We start from the raw sequence: 19,178 nt of genomic DNA, 5'->3' as shown, positions 1-19,178 counted from the left end.
TGGCTTGCCCAAGGGAGTAATGATCTCTCATCGGAACGTGATCGCAAATACCATCCAGATCACTACATATGAATCGAAGATGCGCGAGGCGACCGGTGGACGGAATTACCGAGACATCGTCCTGGGGCTCCTCCCACAGTCTCATATATACGGTCTGGTAGTCATCAGCCATCTCGGTACATATCGTGGCGACTCGGTCATTATCCTCCCAAAGTTTGATTTGGGAGACTGCCTGGAGAGCATCCAGAGATATAAAATAAATACCTTGTATCTGGTGCCTCCTATAATCATCTCTCTCGTCAAGAGCAGGGATCGCTGTGAGAAGTATGACTTGTCAAGCGTCAAGGCAATTTTTACAGGAGCAGCGCCGTTGGGGAAAGAGACCGCTGAGGCTCTCAAGCAAGTGTATCCTTCTTGGGCGATCCGTCAAGGCTATGGAACCACTGAGACATGTACAGTTGTCTGCAGCTCAATCTCTGACGATATTGACTTTGGAAGCTCTGGGAGCCTCCTTCCCGGTTACACAGCTCGCGTGATGACTCCTAAGGGCCAGGAAATCACAGAATATGACCGCCCGGGCGAGCTCCTCGTCCGCAGTCCAACCATTACGCTAGGATACTTCAAGAATGAGGCCGCTACAAAAGAGACGTTCGTGGAGCTCAACGACGGCCGTTATATGCGTACAGGAGATGAGGTTGTCTTCCGCCGTGCACCGAGCGGGAACGAGCACGTATGGATTGTCGACCGCATCAAAGAACTGATCAAGGTCAAGGTAAGTGTTCGCAGACCGAAAGATATCTTATCCCCCCGGTAAGCTGCAGAATGCTGACACCTGTTCAACAGGGCCACCAGGTTGCACCCGCCGAGCTTGAAGCATGTCTCCTTAACCACCCTGCTGTCGCCGACTGTGCTGTGATTCCAGTACAAGACGATCGAGCGGGTGAAGTCCCCAAAGCCTTCGTGGTGAAGTCGCCCTCTGCCAAAGACCATGACCATGTCCTGGTGTCCAACATTCAACAGTATGTGGCAAAGGAGAAGGCTCATTACAAACAGCTTCGAGGCGGTGTAGAGTTCATCGATGTGATCCCCAAGTCCCCCAGCGGGAAAATACTGCGTCGTATCCTGAGAGATCAGGACCGTGCGAAGAAGAGGCAGGCTACTTCCAAATTGTAAAGGTCCATCCAGGGTTCGAGGGCTCACAGGGAGATATAGATTTTGTATGCACAAACTTGACCCGGATGACGAAGTAGTGCCTACTCAGTTAATTTGCAATGCGGACGGAGCATTCCATAGGTGAATCCAGATTTCATGCACATTTCTTGAGCAACTGCCTTGGGCAGGGGAAGACTCGTGACAGTCACAGCCTTCCTACAATGTGCCGATCTGCTTCGGGATCTTTTCGTGCTGAGGGTATATAGCATGATTCTTATCTTAGAGGGGTATCCGTCAAGACGTTCTCTATAGGAGATTGCTGATCGTCCTCTTCTTCTGCAAGGCTTGGTAGCCATATTACACGCGCTCTTAAAAAGATCAATATTGTCGTAAGAAATTCGTGACTATTAATGTGGGATCCGCAGAAGGGATAATCAAAAGTGTACGTCACTTGAAGTACGATCAAAGATTTGTAGACATATCCTGCCCATTGGGTATCATTCGTATTCAAAATTGTCTGTTCGGGATCTTCAAGGAGCATTTCGGATTGTGAACGCAACACTCCCTTGCTTTCCCTCTACACCACTTACACGAACCATGAGTCGGCACCGATTCGAGGGAAAGGTGGTTTTCGTTACAGGAGGCAGCTCTGGGCTAGGGGAGGATACTTGCAAGCTCTTTATTCAAGAGGGGGCGACAGTCTTTGTGACGGATATAGCTGAGCGCGACATCCTACAGCGATTGGGTTCCGACAAAGCCTTCTTCCACCGCTGTGATGTTTCGAATCCCAAGGATTGTGAGGAGGCTGTCGCCAAATGTATCCAGCAATTCGGCAGGCTTGATGTCCTTTTCCACAACGGAGCTCGACTGGCTAAAGTGTCGACGGTAGTGGACCATGACGTGGCTCTATTCCAAGATGTTATCCGCACCAACCTATGTGGACTGTTCTTCTTGGCTAGAGTGGTGATACCTCAAATGCAGAAACAGGGCCACGGTGCCATTGTCAGTACCGCCAGCACCGCCGGTCTTGCTGGCGACTTTGGGCTGTGCTCGTACAGTGCGGCTAAGGCTGGTCTGATCAATCTGACTCGAGTCATGGCTCTGGATCACGCACGGGAGGGCATACGCGCCAATTGTGTGTGCCCAGGATACATGATCACGCCAATGACGGCTCCGTTCAGAGATGATGAAACTGTTCACCAAGTCCTTCTGGACAGTATACCCATTCACAGAGGCGCCGACCCTAAAGAAGTCGGCCAGGCTGTCCTCTTTCTGGCTTCAGATGATGCGTCTTATATCACTGGACAGAGTAAGCAGATCCGGAATTCCTTGACGTGTCTTCAACAGCCCGAGCCATCGGGCTTGCCCCTTGAGTGACACTAGCTAAGAATGTTGAAAATAGCCATTGTTGCAGACGGTGGATGGAACGCCCACACGGGCGGCCCCAACTTTCTCAAGTATATGGGGTCTTAAGGTAAGCCCTATCAACGTCTCTGTTCTTCAAACTGGTTTACTAAGGTATCTCGGCATCTTACAGAGCCCGATTAGTTGTGGGAGAATCAGGCTGAGGCTGTCAAGAACATTGCATCCGCGGCTCACATTCGCAAGGCATTTGTTTAGGTAGATGAGACCATCATATCATCGTCTCCATCGTACAGGATATCAGGGATCATAGTGAACTAGGCGAACTAGTTGGCAGTAGCAGTGGCTGTCGGTGCAAAGTGCTAGGAAATCTAGATGTTCCTCAACGCTGGACGTAGTTCAATGGAAATATCGTCATTTTGCTAGTTATTATCCTCTGCAAACTGGTCGTCCAAGTATTTGAGATTCAATGCCCTTCCAAGGTTGGCATTGATACTCAACCCGAGCCACTCCTTCATCTCGGGAGAGAGACTCTGTTTCGTTTCGGCGTCCAGTTTTTCGCTCCAGTTCACCTGCTGACGCAGGAATGGCGCAGTATAGTATCCAAAGAGCAAGGCGCGATCTTCCTGGGAAATGTTCTCACCACTCGTGTGCCACACCCTGCCATCCATCACTACGATTGAGCCTGCTTTTGCTTCGAATGGCTTGAGTAGCTGTTTAGCATTCCGGGGTACCTCCGACTGGGATTCCCACTTGTTACTTCCTGGAATGTATAAAGTTGCCCCGTTTTCGAAGTATACATCAGTCAAGCACCAAATAACGTTAAGAGCCCAGACTTCTTTCCATGGGTCGGGTACAACCAACGACATATCGGAATGAAGACCCATGGACTTCGACCCCGGCCTTGCAATATTGGCTGTGAAGTTGGAAATGAGGAAGTCGGGTCCAAGAACCGACTTAACCATCTCTATGGCCGTGGGGTTTTGGATGAGTTCTCTAAAGACTTTGTCTAGTTGCATGAGGTAGAAGACACGCACGTTGCTGGCGTTGGGATCCAAGAAGTCGAGCCGGGTCGGATCTCCTTGTCTCTCGCTTGCTTCTTTGGCTTTCCACAGGCAAGCCAAAACCTCTTGTGTTTGCTCCTTCGTCAAGACCTCCGGTATGATACACCACCCCTCCTCGCGAAGATGTTGTTTTGCGGCCGTCGTGTTATTCGACATCTCTGATGGTCTCGGACCTTGTGCTGTAGAACCCATTGCGGATGTTTGACCGTGGGCCAAGAGTTAATCAGAGCAATCACTTCGAAAGAGATCACAAAGAATCAAGGTTTTCGCCTGTCTTGTATACCACCAGCTCTTGGCCCGGTGTGACTTAATGAAGCATTTTGTTTGAGCACTTACGAGTTACATGGGCTTTGGAGGTGGCCCAGAGCCGAGGCCGCATCGTCTTAACACGGTTGCTGTCATCAAATGCTGACGGTGGGGCACATCAACGTCGACTGTGAGGGCTGGACTTATTACACTTCTCTCAAAAGAGAGCTGTCACCAAGGCTCTGCGCTTGGAAAACGGCGAGAATTGCATAGATTCGGAGATCCTGTTATCATTCAGACTCTCGGGTTTTCTTATTTTCATCGATCCGCTGGTGGTCGGAAGTTTCTACTAGACCTTGATCGGGTAGAATAAGTCTGCAGAGCCACAGAAAACTGGCTACGAATCATGTTGGGCGGTAAAGTCACATTATCCAACACACAATCAGTACGATACGCATGAAGTCTCATGTTCTTTCGCCATTTCTTTTTCAGATGACTAGAAGATTTGATTCAGCTGTCAATCGCTCATGACATGCCGTGTTTCGGAGACGAGGATTGGGTGAACGCCACGACGTCCGCACTCTTACCACTGGTTTGAAATGGTTACAGCGCGGGCGTGCCAAGTGTCAAGTCATGGCTCTTGCAACATCGCCGTAAGAAGCCCTCGGTAGTAAAAATTGAATTACTATAAAATTGTGTAAGAGCATGGGCAAAAGAGTGAGAAGAAGAGTGAGAAGAGAGTGAGCCGTGAGCGGGTCGTCTTAAAAGTAGCACCGTCTGTGTGAGTGTGTTGAGCTTAAGAGCAGTGCGATCATTTATTATGCAACCAAGGCTGTGGTCCTTGAGGGATTCACAGTATGAATGCTCCGTACTAACTATTGATGGTAAGCAATTTCGACATTAATAACTGACATGATTATGCGCGTGACCTGAGAAATCTCGGGTTTAACGCCTTCATGTTTTTCAATTCGACCGAATACGCCCGTGGACGTGGAAAGAGGTTGAAACCATACCAGAGGATCTTCGCTGCTTCGGGTCTGGGCACGGACTGGAAGGGGCATGAAAATCGAGTAAGTGAAGGCCTTTTGGTCTTTTCAATCAATTCAACTGGTCAATCCATCAATGCGTACTCGTACAAGTACAATGGTAGACAGAAATAGCAACAGGTCAACTCTGGACTACAGACTTGAAGGTATCCACATCGGCACATTCAAGCCTTGCCAGGGGTGGTGACCATAAATTGTTCTTTGTTGGTCTCGCACTCCACAATCCCATCGACATCTACAACTAGGCAACAATCAATTCCTTCTCCCAGGATCGGAAGATGCACTTCTATGCATCTCATATGTCTTGTGCGAGGCAGATTTCCCATTATTGCAAGGCTCTGTCATCCGGTTGGTAATCTGATTGAGACGTCATTGAGAGCTACAGCCTACAGCGTTTTTCCCTTGGCCGATGACCGATTTGCTGGTCGCTGGAATATACATCTTTCTCTTTAACCTCCTATACACTTCAGGGCGAGTTCGTTGTTCGATTCTCCCTTGTTGAGAGTTCTCTATGAGAGAGTGAAACAGATATCGAAGGGCTCCCAATCTACATGTTCTGGATCACGCATTACCGACTCCCTGATCTTTTGTGGAGCGGACTGTGCAAGGCCCTCTCGCTCGTTCTTAACGGCGCATGTATTCATCCGTCTCCACAGCTCGACCAGGCATCAGATAATGGCCCCCAATATGGAGTCCACCTTTCCGCCCTCCAGCAGGCACCGTGTGGAGGGACAACAAGGATCCATATAATACTTAAGTATGCTTCACAATCTATCTCAGCGCAGACTGGGAAGAGAGACTGACTGACTGCGCATGATCAAATCGTGATCTGGTCACCCACTCACTACTACAAGGGAATTTATCCATCATGTTGTTGTTCTCCCCATTATTTACAGTATGGACCGTGCTCTCAAGAGGTACCGCATATGCGGCCCCTTCTACTACTAACCTGGAAGTCTTTGAGGAGCTCAATGGTGTTCCCAGAGGTTGGTATCAAGGAGATCTAGCACCGGCCCCTCAGTTGGTCAAGTTTCACATTGCCGTTCGTCAGGAAGAAAAACAAGCACTACTGGAACAACACCTCCTCCAGATTTCGACTCCCGGACACGACAAGTATGGCCAGCATTACAACTCGGAACAGTTGGCTGCGCTTCTCCGACCCGACGCTGACGTGTCGGATGCCATCATGACCTGGCTGTACGACTCTGGCATTCCACAGGCAAATATTCAAGACAACGGGGAATGGATCAATGTGGTGACGACGGTTGAACGGGCAGAAGTCCTACTCGACACCCAGTTTCATTACTACCACCACCATGTCACGGACGAAGTAGTACCGGTCATACGGACGCTCCAGTACTCGGTACCGGCCCATCTCCACCGACACATCCAAATGATTCAACCTACGACTCACTTCAGCCGTCTTCAGCCTCAACAATCGACCCGAGCGCCGGGTCCTCCATTCGAGGTGTATGGTTCCCCCACCAAACTCAATGTGACGTACTGCAACACGACCACACCTCCGGACTGCATCCGGGCTCTCTACAAGATTGGAAACTTCAGAGCCAACTCCAGCTCGGGAGTCAAGTTGGGCATCTCCGGATTCAACTACCAGCAAGCCGTCCACAGTGACCTCCAGCTATTCCTGAACAAGTGGGCCCCCAAGGAGAACGACACGACCTTCAAAGTGGTGACGTCCAACGGTGGAGTAAACAATGAATCCGGAGTCGTGGATTGGGCCAAAGAGGCCAACCTGGACGTCCAGTACGGTACAAGTCTCTCACCCGGGATCCCAGCGACATTTTACAAGACGGGCGGTCTCGGTCCTCTCATACCCGACCTGCAACAGCCTCACAACTCGGAGTCGATCGACGTGCAGGAACCATTCTTGGAACATCTACAATTCCTGCTCAACTTGACCGACGAGCATCTCCCCACGGTTCTCAGTATTTCCTACGCGGCAGACGAACAGAGTCACCCTGTTTCCTACATGAAGAGTGTGTGTCAGTTGTTTGCAAAGCTTGGTGCTCGAGGTACTTCTGTTCTTGTAGCTAGGTAAGAGGTTCTGGGATCCTTGTCGCTCTCTAGCACCTGCGTTGCTTTGCGCCAGTATTGACGATATTTTTCTCTAGTGGCGACGGTGGTCCAGGTGACGGATGCATGACCAACGACGGCAAAAACACGACCCGATTCCAACCTCAATTCCCTTCTTCGTGCCCTTGGATCACCGCGGTGGGTGGTACGGAGCAGGTAGAGCCAGAGATCGCGACGTGGTTGTCTGGAGGTGGCTTTTCGGACATTTTTGCTCGACCAGACTATCAAGCCGAACAAGTCGAGAATTATCTCGACAAGACCGTCAAAGATAGGTTCAAGGGTCTCTACAATCGCACTGGACGAGGCATTCCGGACATTTCGGCGCAAGCTCAAACCACCTATCCAATGTTTCATATGGGAAAGGAATTGGCAGATGGTGGGACAAGGTTAGTACTCGGTGACCCATTTTTGCTACCCACCCACCCCGGGCTTGATATCTATCTTAGACCCCAATGTGTCCTGGTTTTTGACTGACTCTTCTTGTGTGCCTGGCTCAAACAGTTTCGCTACACCAGTGTGGGCTGCCATTATTGCCAACATCAATTCGGCGAGGCTATCAAAGGGCATGAAACCTCTTGGGTTCCTCAACCCGTGGCTTTACGGCGACGGCCGCAAGGCTCTGACCGACATCACCAAGGGAGGGTCTCAGGGCTGTTTCGACGTCGCGTTGGGGTCTGGTTTGGACGCCCCGGAAGTACCTGGTGCGGGATGGAATGCCACATCCGGGTGGGATGCGGTGACTGGATTGGGAACCCCGAATTTCGAAAAGTTGTTACAGATTGCGACGACGAAATAGAAAGAACGACATGACTTTAAAAGTCTATGAAATGTTCGGTTCCGTTGACGAGAACAGGGGGGATTTTTGCTGTCTTATCGTGGCTCCGGAGAACAGCGCAGATACTCTTCGTGTCGCCTTCTACCCGGTAAAGTGTCATGATCTATTTGATTTACAATCAATTACCTGCTCACTATTCACTTTAAAGAGCACGCCGTGAGTGAGATCCTCGACATGTACATACTCTCTTTATTGTGTCGTACTCTTCAGGTACCATTTTTGAGTACCTGGTTCTCCGGTCCGAGTTTGGACAATAAAGTCCACATCTTTTTGTACGTATTCGACGTCCATGCTTCACTACTAGTAGCATTTCAACCCAGCTCGCCGTCATTTCCTATGCTCTCGCGTACCATCAACTGACCAGCATACTGTTTAGAACCGGAGCGACAGGTTATGTCGGTGGTCAGGCTCTCCACGCCATAGCGTCGTCCACTCCGTCCTCACACGTTTCAATCACATGTCTCGTCCGACGCGCTGAAAAGGGCAAGATTGTACAAGATGCCTACCCGGACCATGTCGTCGAGGTTGTCATCGGTGACCTTGACGACGTCGAGACGATTGAGGAGGAATGTCGGAAATCAGACCTCGTTCTTCGTGAGATTTTCTCTTTTCTTTTCCCTTGCCGAGTACAGTACTACATATTTCGCTTTTTGAGCAGTAGTACTCATCGATGAACTGCGGAATGTCGTACACTTCGAGTACCGAGTGACCTGACTCAATGGGGATCTGTACCAATGTGACTCTTTTCTGATTATCCACAGAACTAGCCGATACAAAACACATGGGTGCCGCCCACGCCATCGTTAAAGGATTGACTTGGAGATCACGTACCACCGGTTCAAAACGTATGTCTTATTCAAGAAACAAAAAAACTGAAAATTGATGACTGACCTTCCCGATGGTGCGATCACAGCGACGTATATACAAATGTCGGGAGCTTCACTCTTTGTGAAATCCGAGGTAGACTCCGACAGGTACGGCGAACCTCCCACCACGATCTGGGGTGACTTGGGCCGTGGTCAACGTGACATAATCGAAGTTATCCACGCCAACCCTTTGCGGGAAATGGATAACTACATCATCTCCCAATCTGTATCTACAAATGTCCGAACAGCTCTAGTTGTCGGGCCATTGATCTACGGTACTGGTTCGGGACCAGGCAACAAGCGAAGCATCCAAGCGCCCGAAATTGCAAGAAAGACTATCCTTGATGGTGGCGGGTTCAAATTGAGAAGAGGCTTGAATGTATGGAGTAACATCCACATTAAAGATCTGGGTGAATTGTTTGCAACGCTGGCCAGGACGACTATGCACGGTGACCGTACGAGTGACACAGAATTGGACGTCTGGGGCGAGAATGGTGTCCATCTTCCTAGTAATGGAGACATGGTGAGTCCTTAACCCTTTCAAAGAAAGGCGTGTGCCGCTGCTATGCGCTGAGTCGCTGAGGATAGGTATTGTCTAGGCCTTTGGAGACTTGTGCGAATCTGTGGCCACTGAAGCTCACTCACAGGGTCTCATCACATCCCCGACAATAAACAGTACGATCGACGTCGATGAGGCGGACGCCGCCATGCCAGGAGGTGCCATCTTCTGGGGTACCAATGCCGTGTACAAGTCGGAGAAGGCAAAGGTATTACTTGGCTGGAAACCTTCGGCGCCATCATTGCAGGACACAGTTGCAGAAATGGTGAGGATAGAGGCTGAACGACTGAAGAGCTAAAATCATTTTGGTATCTCGAACAGAGACGCTTCACACCTTTCTGAGGGTGGGTTCATACTCGTAATCGAAATCTCTTGTTGCCTTAGCATCTGCCCACGTTCTGAATTTAAGCTGGCATATAACCACAGAGACGCATCTCCTCGGCCAACCCTTGAAAGCCTTCCTGGCGAATTTTACGTCCTGCAAGGTTGTTTGCAAAGTCGAGAATTTGTAACACATCCCAATCATTGTCTCGCCAAATCATCCCGTACAAGACTCCAGCAACGAATGTATCGCCGGCTCCGATAGTGCTTTTTCCTTCGTCTCAGCTCATAAATTCATAAACGACTAGCGATTGAACATACTCTGTAATAGGCATTATCGGGGCGGCTGATCGATTGTATATCTTTTGATTCCGGACGTCGAGTACAGTGGCGCCTTCTTCTCCCCATGTGCAAAACAAATGAGAGCTTGAGAATTTGTTGTCAGCTAGTTTCGGGATAACTATCAAGGAATTTTGTGAGGGCATACGCCTTTCTAGCTATCATGGCCTGCTCCAGCACACACGCGGTGGCGTCAGAACAACCCCGTTCGCGAGACCAACTCTTGGAGTAGAAGACGACGTCAGCCTCAGCAGCTAGAGACTCGAGACCAGAACGGCCTGGCTTTTCGACCTCGACACTGACTTTCACGTTGGGATGCTTTCGGCGTAAATGTCGAATACACTCAAGTGTGACGTCTGGGATACGACCCTTGAAAGACTGTGTTAGCCCGAAATCAAAGCGAAGGGAGGGGGTAGTAGATTTCAAACGCACTTCAAAATGATACCAGGTTGGTGTTTCATTGTCGAAAGAGTCTGATATAGCCACAAATTCATCACTTGTCATTTCTGGCAAGTCGTTGTAATTCACAATTGTCCGGCCGTCAGCTGAAGAACTCTTGATGATATAGCTGGAAGCCGGCTCTGAATGGTCATCACGGTATAAACAACGGGACAGATCTACGTTAGGACCGAAAGAGGCCTTTATCTCGCGAGATGCGACCGCGGAGGATGCTGGCATGACGGAGCAGAGGTATAGCTGAGGTTCGTGCTCATCGCTGATCCTGACGAGCTGTTGCAAGACTTCCAGCGTATTTGGTACATTACCCCCACGGCGTCGATGGATGTTTGTGGCTCGGAGTTTCTCATCCTCGGCTGGGTAATATGGCACACTGTTTGGGTTGGGCTTCAGGTTCGCGCAATGTCGACGATTTAGGGATTTAGAGAAGAACCAACCTCAAGATGGTGTCCATGTAGCAGGCGCCCACCCCCACCAGCTTCATGATATGTGATGAGGTTATGACACTCGCATCTAGAATAACATGATCGTCAACGTGTTGTGCAAGGATACGAGGATGAAGGAAGGAAGGAGGGAAGAGGCAAAGGAAACCACAACCCCATACAGTGCTGACTAAGCCTTACTTGGCACCCCAGACCGTCTTTCTCTGACCTCAATGAATGTGATTGTCGTCTCTCAGTAACATGAACCCTGGTCACTTCGACCTCTTACATCTCTCATCTCGACGAAAGTGGCGGACAAAAGCCACGAATCAGACGAGGACAACCTATGTACAGAGTTTGTGTTCCTGACCTGGATCATTGCATGAAAATGAATGACCTCATTCTGTCTCCTCCTCCTCCTCCTCCTCTTCCTTCGTCCTCCAAGATGCGGAGAGAATCTGGGGGAGATGCTGGACAAGAGAAAAGCTCTTATACTCGCACCTGAGCCTTTTCCTGTTCTCCACTCGAATTGTCAAGTGACTGAAACTCTCACCTGCACAGCTTCAAGATGATGTTGCTGGCATTGCTTTGGCTGACCTTGTTGGCTTTTGTGGTCTCTGCCCAAAATGCATCTGTCCCTAATCAAGCTCTGGTTATCGATCCAAAGTCTTTCAGTGCTTTGAAGACGGTGCCACCGCCTTCCAAGTCGAATCTGACAACAGTAACTGACTCTGACCCGGAGTTGAGACCAATTTCATACTCACCGAGCATAGATCTTTTTGCCTCCAGGCATCTCGGAAGATGAAGCTACCTCCAAACCATTTCATGTTTACGATGATGCATTTTACGACATCATTGGTGACAACCCGACCCTGACAGTCATCGCTAGCCAAGGCATCAATCCCCTCTACCACGAGGCCGTTGTTTGGTGCGTCGTCGCTTGTGGATGACCTTGTAAAGACTTCTCACTCATATGAACCCAGGTACCCGCCAACAGATGAAATGTTCTTCGTCCAAAACGCTGGAGCGACAGCTTCTGGAACCGGCCTCAACAAGTCGAACATCATCCAGAAGATCTCATTGTCCCAGGCTGCTCAATATTCGACTCAGCGCAATGCAAGTGGCCATGTGAATGTCACGACGGTCAATGCCAACCCTACCGTGGTCAATGCCAATGGTACGTACAGTCAAGGCGGAGAGAAAGCGAGGTTCTAAATAATTCGTTCCAGGCGGGACCAACTATCGGGGTCAGCTACTCTTCACCGGCGAAGGACAGGGAAATAACACTGCGCCGTCGCTCTACGTGGTCAATCCTCAGCCACCATACAACACGACTGGTAAGCTCAACATATCCGTACCTCCTCACCTTACTCAAGCATGGTAGTACTGGTAAACAACTACTTCGGTCGCCAGTTCAACTCTCTAAATGATGTATCGATCAATCCTCGTAATGGAGACGTATATTTCACCGACACATTGTATGGTTATCTCCAAGACTTCCGACCTCCTCCTGCTCTGCCCAATCAGGTGTACCGTTTCACTCCGACGACTGGTGCAGTTACTGTCGTTGCTGATGGCTTCGATTTACCTAATGGTACTGTTCTAAATCTCTTGAGGCATTCTACATGGAATTGACCCAGTGCCAAATAGGGATCACGTTTTCTCCCAACGGCTCATATGCCTACGTGACAGATACTGGAGCACAGTACTCATTCTATGGTTATAATATGACTGCTCCAGCCTCAATGTAAGAATATCTCTAATCTTTTGGGTAACAAATTGTTGACAAGATTCAAAGTTACCGATTCACCGTCGAAGAAGACGGTACTTTCAGCAATCGCAAGTTATTCACTTATGCTACACCTGGTGTTCCAGATGGCATCCACTGCGACACCAATGGTAATGTGTACGCCGGTCTGAATGATGGTGTGCAAGTCTGGAATCCCTCTGGCACATTGCTGGGCAAGATTTTCCTTGGTACAACTTCCGCAAACTTCAACTTTGCAGGTAAAGGTCGTATGGTGATTTGTGCTGAGACACAACTTTATTATGCAACTCTGGCAGCTGAAGGTGCTGTCGTTGCCAGTCAAATGCCACCGATGTGATGTGTTGATGACGACGACGATGATTGAAACAGCTTATGCGTATATGCTTGACATACTCCGTAGTCTCGAGTTTATATCTTACTGTGGAAAAGAATTTAATATGTAATAGTCTTGCTCCCCGGTCAGAAACCCTCAAAGGGAACGGGCTTCGTCTGACACGTCATTTCAACCCAAATTACGGCGGACCACATTCCCCTTTGAAGTGCAAGTTTTTGTCACTTGGTCATCAACCCGCCACCATGTTGCGTGTCCGTCCAAATGGCGTTCCTCTACACCACTTGATGGCAGAAAAGCCCGACGAAAAGGATGATCTACCAACGACTGTTGCGCAGCAGGCCCCAGGCCCATCTGCGCCCTCCGCTGTTCTGGAACCATTGGCCGTCGCGACGCCCGACACGTGCGTCATTTGCCTCGACACCATAACTGAGAAAGCCATAGCCTGTCCGTGTCGACACGATCAGTTCGACTTTCACTGTTTGGGGGCATGGCTCCAACGTCAGCAAGTCTGTCCACTGTGCAAACGGCACGTGACCTCCATCAGGTTCGGTGGTGTGAGCGAGGGAAACAAACTGGGAACTCGGATCTTTCATCTTCCCGAGCCTCCCGCTGCTACCGAGCCCGCGTCGCTGGCCTCTCGCGGGCGACGACATGGGACCTCGACGACATTCGATCCGAGATTGGGAACGGCGCCCCGTCCGAGCACAACGAGGCACAGACCTGGGAGACAGCCGGCAAGGCCATCGCGAAACAATCACCGTGGATCGACGAACGATACGGCCACCACCATAGTCGATTTCCGAAGACAAGTCTACCGGCAAGGACTGTACTCGTTGCACGTCGGGACCAACCGCATATCTCGTTACCGAAACCTCACCCCGGAATCGTTCTCAAACGATCAACAACTACAGTCCCGAGCACGCAAGTGGATCCGTCGTGAATTGGGGGTGTTTGACTTTTTGAATGCAAACGACAATGTCACTTCTACTCCCTCTTCCTCCGTCGTCAATGGTGGTGGTGGTAGCAGGAATCCAGTGACGGCAGACCGACGAGCAAACAATGCCGACTTTTTGCTCGAGTACGTCGTTGCCATTTTGAGATCGATCGATTTGAAAGGGAGCTCCGGACAAGCCGAGGAGTTACTGAAAGATTTCTTCGGGAGAGAGAATGCCCGATTGTTCCTTCACGAGCTCGAGTCTTGGTTGAGAAGTCCCTACGAACACCTCAGTGATTGGGATCGGGCCGTCCAATATCCGGTCCCGGTCGAGGTCGAATCGGATCAGGAAATCAACGAGACCGCACCGAATCGTCGTCATCGTCGTCCTACTTCTCCACCTCCACCTCCACCGACGTCGCTTTTTGCTCCTCGAGAACGGCAGCGACGAGAGCATCATCATCAACGGCGAGGTGGTCATCATCATCATCATCATCATCATCCTGCCACTTCTAGTACCGCCGGGACCGCGGGTACTTCTGCTGTCACTACCACTACCACTTCTGCTGTGCCCGAATGGTTTTCCCGTAGGTTCGTGTTGGGGCATCAAAGAGAGAATCACCGGATTCGTCCGAGTTGAGGAGGTCACCTACCTTGTTGTGTATTATCCAAGACCGGGTTTATCGTACACATTGCCCTTGAGTTTGGGTTGTTTGCCTCGCTCATTCGGACAATGATACTTCGGAATCACCATGTCAATAGCCCGCCGAGGTACAAAGATCAGTGACATTCAAGACCGCCACAAAGAGTCCTTTGATCAGACGGCAACGAGAAGAAACATTCTCGTCACCACAGCACTAGGCCAAAGACAGCATCATCGATGCGAACAGGGCCGAGAGGAGGATTGACCCAATGAAATTGAATGGTCATGGCAAAATACAACTCCCTTATGGAATGAAACGAGAAAAAAGACTACGAGTAGAGGGATAGGATAAAGGGGATACCGACAACATTATGATGAACATGAATATTCAATGAGCGATCAATATCTCCCAATTCAATTCCAAGTAATCATCATTTCTCATAATCACCAGTATGTGTGTGTGTATATATATGTATATATATATGTACCAGAAAATTGGCCAAGCTCTCAAAATAAGAATCACATCACATCACATCATAGCATAGCAAATGCCCCTTTGTTTCCTTGTTGGTTCTTATTTCACTTTGAGCACGGCCTTTCCGAAATTGTCACCTTTCAACATTCCAACAAACGCCTCTCCGGCATTTTCCATGCCGATCGTCTCGTGAATCTTTGCCACAAAAGTACCGTCGTTCAACCACTGACTGACTTTTGTGAGGTGTTCTTTGGCCCATTTGGGACCGAACCTTTCGTCTCCGACCAAGAAACCTTCAACTTGCAAACGCTTGACTACGATGTTGAAGGTGTTTCTGATCGGGTATCGATCCGCGGGTGGTAGGTTGTACTGACTGATCTGACCGCACTCGACGATCCGACCGTGCCAGTTGAGAGCGTCGAATGCACCTTCGAGTTGTTCGCCACCGACGTTGTCATAAAAGATGTCGATTCCATTGTCGTCGCCGCCGGTGAGCCGGTGGATGACTTTCAAGGTGGAGGGTTCCTTCTTGTAATTCCAACCGCCGTCGAACTTGAGGTCGTCGATGATGTAGGCCAGTTTGTCGTCGGTACCCACGGAACCAAAGACGGTGAGACCTTCGTGTTTGGCCAGTTGACCGACCAACTGACCGACGGCCCCGGCTGCCGAACTGACCACGATGGTCTCACCCTTTTGGGGCCTGCCGATCTCATACAAGGAACTGTAGGCGGTGAGGCCGGGCATGCCCAAGGCTCCCAGGTAGTGACGAATGTCCTTGACCCCCAGGGCCGGGTCGATCCTCATGGGGAGTCTCGCGCCTTTGAGATCCGCCGGGGCGACGTAGGTGTTGTATTCTTGGATCGGGAGAAAGTGACGCACCACGTCTCCCGCCTTGAAGTCGGACAGGTTGGACTTGACGACCCGACTCAACGACTGTGAAGAGATGGGTGAACCCAATGGTACCGGTGGCATGTAGGATTTGATGCTGGGGTCGCGCAAGAGTCCACGGAGGTAAGGGTCCAAGGAGACATAGAGAGTCTCAAGGACCATCCCGTTTTCCGGAGCCGGGGCGTCCAGGTCGAACCCTACATCCTTGACCGTGACGTGTTCACCGGGTACGGGGACCCCCGTGGGTGGTTTCGTGAAGATGAATGCTAGGTTCTTGGTGGGCATGACTGTCGAGATGTGAAGTTTGGTATTCGTGAGGGTGTATCGTAGCAGTGTGGAAGGAAGGAACGGCAGGGATGGTTTGAAGTAAAGGGGGAGAACCGAGGTTAAGGTCGGTAGGGGCAAGGTAGACGAATATATGTATGATGTGTCGTTCCAATGCTTGCCACCTTAGAATCGAGTACCTTTATCAAAATATACAGTGTGGAGATAGTAGAGAATACTGTAATAGACGAATAAAAGAACAATTTGTAAGCTATGACAGAACTTCAGGGGGATCAATCGAATATGCCGAGTTAGTACCTAGGTATCGCCAATGGTTCTAGCTGTGATATACAGAGGAGTACCATAATCTACTCGTACGTACGAAGGGCACGGACGAGTTACTCAGTTTTAAAAGGAGGAACTTCTCAAAATGGAACATATCCGAACCTCCAATTAACAGACTTTTTGGTACGGATTCATTCTTTGTTTTCTTTCCCCTTCCATGATCTGCTAGATCTTTTTTTTCTCTCGAAGAATCCGCAATGGCAACGGTAATGATGGGGCAATGACAAGTTTTTGGGTTCACGTTCCATGTCATGCTGTTGTTCCATGTCATGCTGTTGTTCCATGTCATGCTGTTGTTCCATGTCATGCTGTTGTTCCATGTCATGCTGTTGTTCCATGTCATGTTGTACGAGAGAGCCAGAAGATACCCCTCTACCTCGCTTATCTAATGAGTCCGCAGGTTTTGCGGATTTCATCGGTAAGGATGAAGGGTTTGTGGAGTATCAAGCACAGTAACGCGATCGCCGTATCATCAAGTTGACTGATCAGGATTTACACCCTCGGAGACTAGGAGATATTCCCACAACTCCGTACTGTTTGAGATGGAAAAAGGTGGGAAGATGTAAAGCAAGTACCTGGACGCATCGATCATGGACATTGCATCCACCTCGCAATACCGATGGACAGATAAAGTAATCTCAGTAGCAGCGATTCAGTCCTCAGCACTGTCCATAGCTCGTAGTGTCAACTGCGTTGCCCAACATCGAATTTCGAACACCTACTGCAGACATGCAGGGAACATTGAAAATATCACGGCAAATTCTTTTCGAATTATCATGCACACTGTACAATACAAAAGCCCTCTTTTGCTCCCCGAGCTTCTGCCCTCTGTGTAACAAAAAATGTCTTTTTTCCTTTTTTATTTCTTTTGGTACTTTCCTTTGTCCGGCAGAAACAACTAGCCTCCGTCTATGCCGCATTTCGGCTCATATCGTTTCTTATTCTCTGGTAATCGAGAAGACCTTCGATCGATCCAACGGCCGATACAGCAACATCTTGATCCCACAACTTCTTCTGGGCAAAGCGCATCACATCCTTCTCGGTGATGGATCCAATTACACGCTCAATCTCGGCAGGGTCCATTCTTCGGCCGGTGGTGATGATTTGTCGCCCAATGTCTTCCGCAACAGCAGTCGTACCGTCGAGCGAAAGGAGAATTGAGGCCTTCAGTTGAGCCTTGGCACGTTCCGTCTCGGCTTCGCTGACGTTGAATGACAGTCTGGACCATTCACGGAGAGTGAAATGGACAAGATCATCAAGGGCCGTCTTGTTTTCGCTGACGAGGTAGATACCCCAGAGCCTATTAACCATCACTGTTAGCAAAATCATTCCTATCTCGGTCTTTTCTCAACACATACCCAGTATCACTGTAGCTCGTAGAGAAGCTCATAAAGCTGTTGGCAAGGTTGTTGGCGTTGACGAAAGTGCTGAGCTTGCTTCCCAGGTATGGGGAGTTGCCCATGGCACGGTCCCAGTTACCAACAATGGCTTGAGTAACAAGCGCAGTAAAGTAGTCGTCATCTTTCCAGCTCACACCCTCAACAGCAATGGCAATGTGAGCAGTTGGGATGGTGTCGTCTCTGATTCTGACCTCGGAACCGATGAACTCGGGAGTGCGCTTTTGCTCGGCAGCAATCTCGGCCGCGTACGAGGTAGGTGGTGCAGACTTGAGGCCGGAAAAGTGCTTCTCGGCGAGCTTGACCAACTCCTCGTGAGGAATGCCACCAGCTCCCACTAGAACCATACGGTCCGCGGTGTAGTTGGTGCCAATATAGTCAACCAGGTCTTGTCGGGAAATGGTCTCGATGTTTTCCTTAGGTCCGAGAATTGTTCGTCCGAGGGGTTGGTTCATATAGGCGGTGGCGTGCAAGTGATCGAAAACAACCTCTTCCAGTTGCTTGTCAACCTCCTCTTGCTCCCGAAGGATAACATCTCGTTCCCGTTCAACTGCGGCGGAGTCGAGCTTGGAGTTCTGGAGAATGTCGGAGAGGATATCAACGGTCTTGGGAACATCGGAATTGAAAGACTTGGCGTAGTATACGGTGTTTTCGCGCTGTAAAGACATTAGTCTTGTGTTTGTAAAGTCAGATACAATTTTCTCTCATACCGAGGTGTATGCGTTCAGGTGGCCACCCATGTTTTCAATCTCGAGCTCGAGTTGATGTTGACTGCGTCTGTTTGTGCCCTGAATTCTCTTTAGCCTTTTTGTATCAACGACGCCTCGGAATCTGAGTCTACCTTGAAAGCAAGATGTTCCAAGAAGTGAGCTGTTCCATTTGTCTTATCCGTCTCTGCCCGGCTTCCTGCATCAATCCAAACACCGACGGTTGACGTCTGAGCCCAAGGCGAATGCTCTGTCGCAATCTACCACCAGTCAGTACACCCTAGAAATCTGCAGCAATAGTCGGTGTTCATACAGTCAAGCCATTGGAAAGCGTGGTGGATTCTGTTCTCGTCGGCGTAACAGGGTTGGCGTAGCGTCTGAGAGGAGATTTAATGGCATTGATAGCTTGTCGGCTTCGTAGAGAGCGCTGGAAGTTCAGCGCCAGCCGTTGAGACGCCATTGCGAAGGACAAGGGAAGGCACAAGAAAGGCAGAAGCTGGTGTGGTTGAAGATTGAGCTTCGTTGTAGGCACTTCGAAAGCTCATTGAGATTCCGCAACGCGCTAAACTCAATTAGGACAAACACTTTACAAATCATTTGATTGGCTCATCTCAGTTCTCATAAAAGACTCGTATTCGTACAGCACTAATGCCTTCGGACC

The 19,178-nt window shown here is 49.7% G+C and overlaps 6 protein-coding genes across 6 annotated transcripts; 3 read left to right on the top strand and 3 right to left on the bottom strand.

Annotated features, from left to right (window-relative positions):
* Positions 1-5,738: 5,738 nt before the first annotated feature.
* Positions 5,739-9,522, top strand: PV06_04246 (uncharacterized protein; the record flags this gene model as incomplete). Its single annotated transcript, XM_016405111.1, has 7 exons — positions 5,739-6,925; positions 7,003-7,350; positions 7,466-7,732; positions 8,176-8,393; positions 8,561-8,644; positions 8,713-9,188; positions 9,265-9,522. The coding sequence occupies 7 exons, from the start codon at positions 5,739-5,741 to the stop codon at positions 9,520-9,522; spliced, it is 2,838 nt and encodes a 945-aa protein (XP_016263317.1).
* Positions 9,523-9,572: 50 nt separating this feature from the next.
* PV06_04245 (uncharacterized protein) lies at positions 9,573-10,881 on the bottom strand. Its single transcript, XM_016405110.1, has 5 exons — positions 10,778-10,881; positions 10,317-10,713; positions 10,033-10,253; positions 9,867-9,971; positions 9,573-9,812 (listed from the first exon to the last, which is right to left on the bottom strand). Exons 1-5 carry the CDS (start codon positions 10,822-10,824, stop codon positions 9,629-9,631), a joined length of 954 nt encoding a protein of 317 aa, XP_016263316.1. The 5' UTR covers positions 10,825-10,881; the 3' UTR covers positions 9,573-9,628.
* A 165-nt stretch (positions 10,882-11,046) lies between these two features.
* On the top strand, positions 11,047-12,931 carry PV06_04244 (uncharacterized protein). Its single transcript, XM_016405109.1, has 7 exons — positions 11,047-11,483; positions 11,536-11,690; positions 11,746-11,939; positions 11,992-12,099; positions 12,147-12,356; positions 12,413-12,509; positions 12,561-12,931. The coding sequence occupies exons 1-7, from the start codon at positions 11,331-11,333 to the stop codon at positions 12,865-12,867; spliced, it is 1,224 nt and encodes a 407-aa protein (XP_016263315.1). The 5' UTR covers positions 11,047-11,330; the 3' UTR covers positions 12,868-12,931.
* Positions 12,932-13,106: 175 nt separating this feature from the next.
* On the top strand, positions 13,107-14,963 carry PV06_04243 (uncharacterized protein; the record flags this gene model as incomplete). The annotated part of the gene is made up of 1 exon (XM_016405108.1): positions 13,107-14,963. One exon carries the CDS (start codon positions 13,107-13,109, stop codon positions 14,436-14,438), a length of 1,332 nt encoding a protein of 443 aa, XP_016263314.1. The 3' UTR covers positions 14,439-14,963.
* Positions 14,849-16,432, bottom strand: PV06_04242 (uncharacterized protein). Its single transcript, XM_016405107.1, has one exon. It carries the CDS (start codon positions 16,087-16,089, stop codon positions 15,016-15,018), a length of 1,074 nt encoding a protein of 357 aa, XP_016263313.1. The 5' UTR covers positions 16,090-16,432; the 3' UTR covers positions 14,849-15,015.
* An 890-nt stretch (positions 16,433-17,322) lies between these two features.
* On the bottom strand, positions 17,323-18,977 carry PV06_04241 (mitochondrial-processing peptidase subunit beta; the record flags this gene model as incomplete). Its single annotated transcript, XM_016405106.1, has 5 exons — positions 17,323-17,713; positions 17,772-18,466; positions 18,521-18,598; positions 18,652-18,777; positions 18,831-18,977. The coding sequence occupies 5 exons, from the start codon at positions 18,975-18,977 to the stop codon at positions 17,323-17,325; spliced, it is 1,437 nt and encodes a 478-aa protein (XP_016263312.1).
* Between the last annotated feature and the right edge of the window lie 201 nt (positions 18,978-19,178).

Source organism: Exophiala oligosperma (genome assembly GCF_000835515.1).
Source record: "Exophiala oligosperma strain CBS 72588 unplaced genomic scaffold supercont1.4, whole genome shotgun sequence".
In the NCBI taxonomy this organism is placed as follows: domain Eukaryota; kingdom Fungi; phylum Ascomycota; class Eurotiomycetes; order Chaetothyriales; family Herpotrichiellaceae; genus Exophiala; species Exophiala oligosperma.
Note: the sequence above shows the minus strand (reverse complement) of the source record. Positions and strands in the feature narration are given on the sequence as shown.

Excerpts from the sequence above, each read along its gene's own strand:
- PV06_04245 (XM_016405110.1), bottom strand. The coding sequence starts at position 10,824 with ATGAAGCTGGTGGGGGTGGGCGCCTGCTACATGGACACCATCTTGAG. Across the intron at positions 10,714-10,777 it reads TACATGGACACCATCTTGAG|TGTGCCATATTACCCAGCCG; the intron begins GTTGGTTCTTCT and ends CAACCCAAACAG. Across the intron at positions 10,254-10,316 it reads CAACCTGGTATCATTTTGAA|GGTCGTATCCCAGACGTCAC; the intron begins GTGCGTTTGAAA and ends CAGTCTTTCAAG.
- PV06_04244 (XM_016405109.1), top strand. The coding sequence starts at position 11,331 with ATGATGTTGCTGGCATTGCTTTGGCTGACCTTGTTGGCTTTTGTGGTC. Across the intron at positions 11,691-11,745 it reads TACCACGAGGCCGTTGTTTG|GTACCCGCCAACAGATGAAA; the intron begins GTGCGTCGTCGC and ends ATATGAACCCAG. Across the intron at positions 12,357-12,412 it reads TGGCTTCGATTTACCTAATG|GGATCACGTTTTCTCCCAAC; the intron begins GTACTGTTCTAA and ends AGTGCCAAATAG.
- PV06_04242 (XM_016405107.1), bottom strand. The coding sequence starts at position 16,089 with ATGCCCACCAAGAACCTAGCATTCATCTTCACGAAACCACCCACGGGG.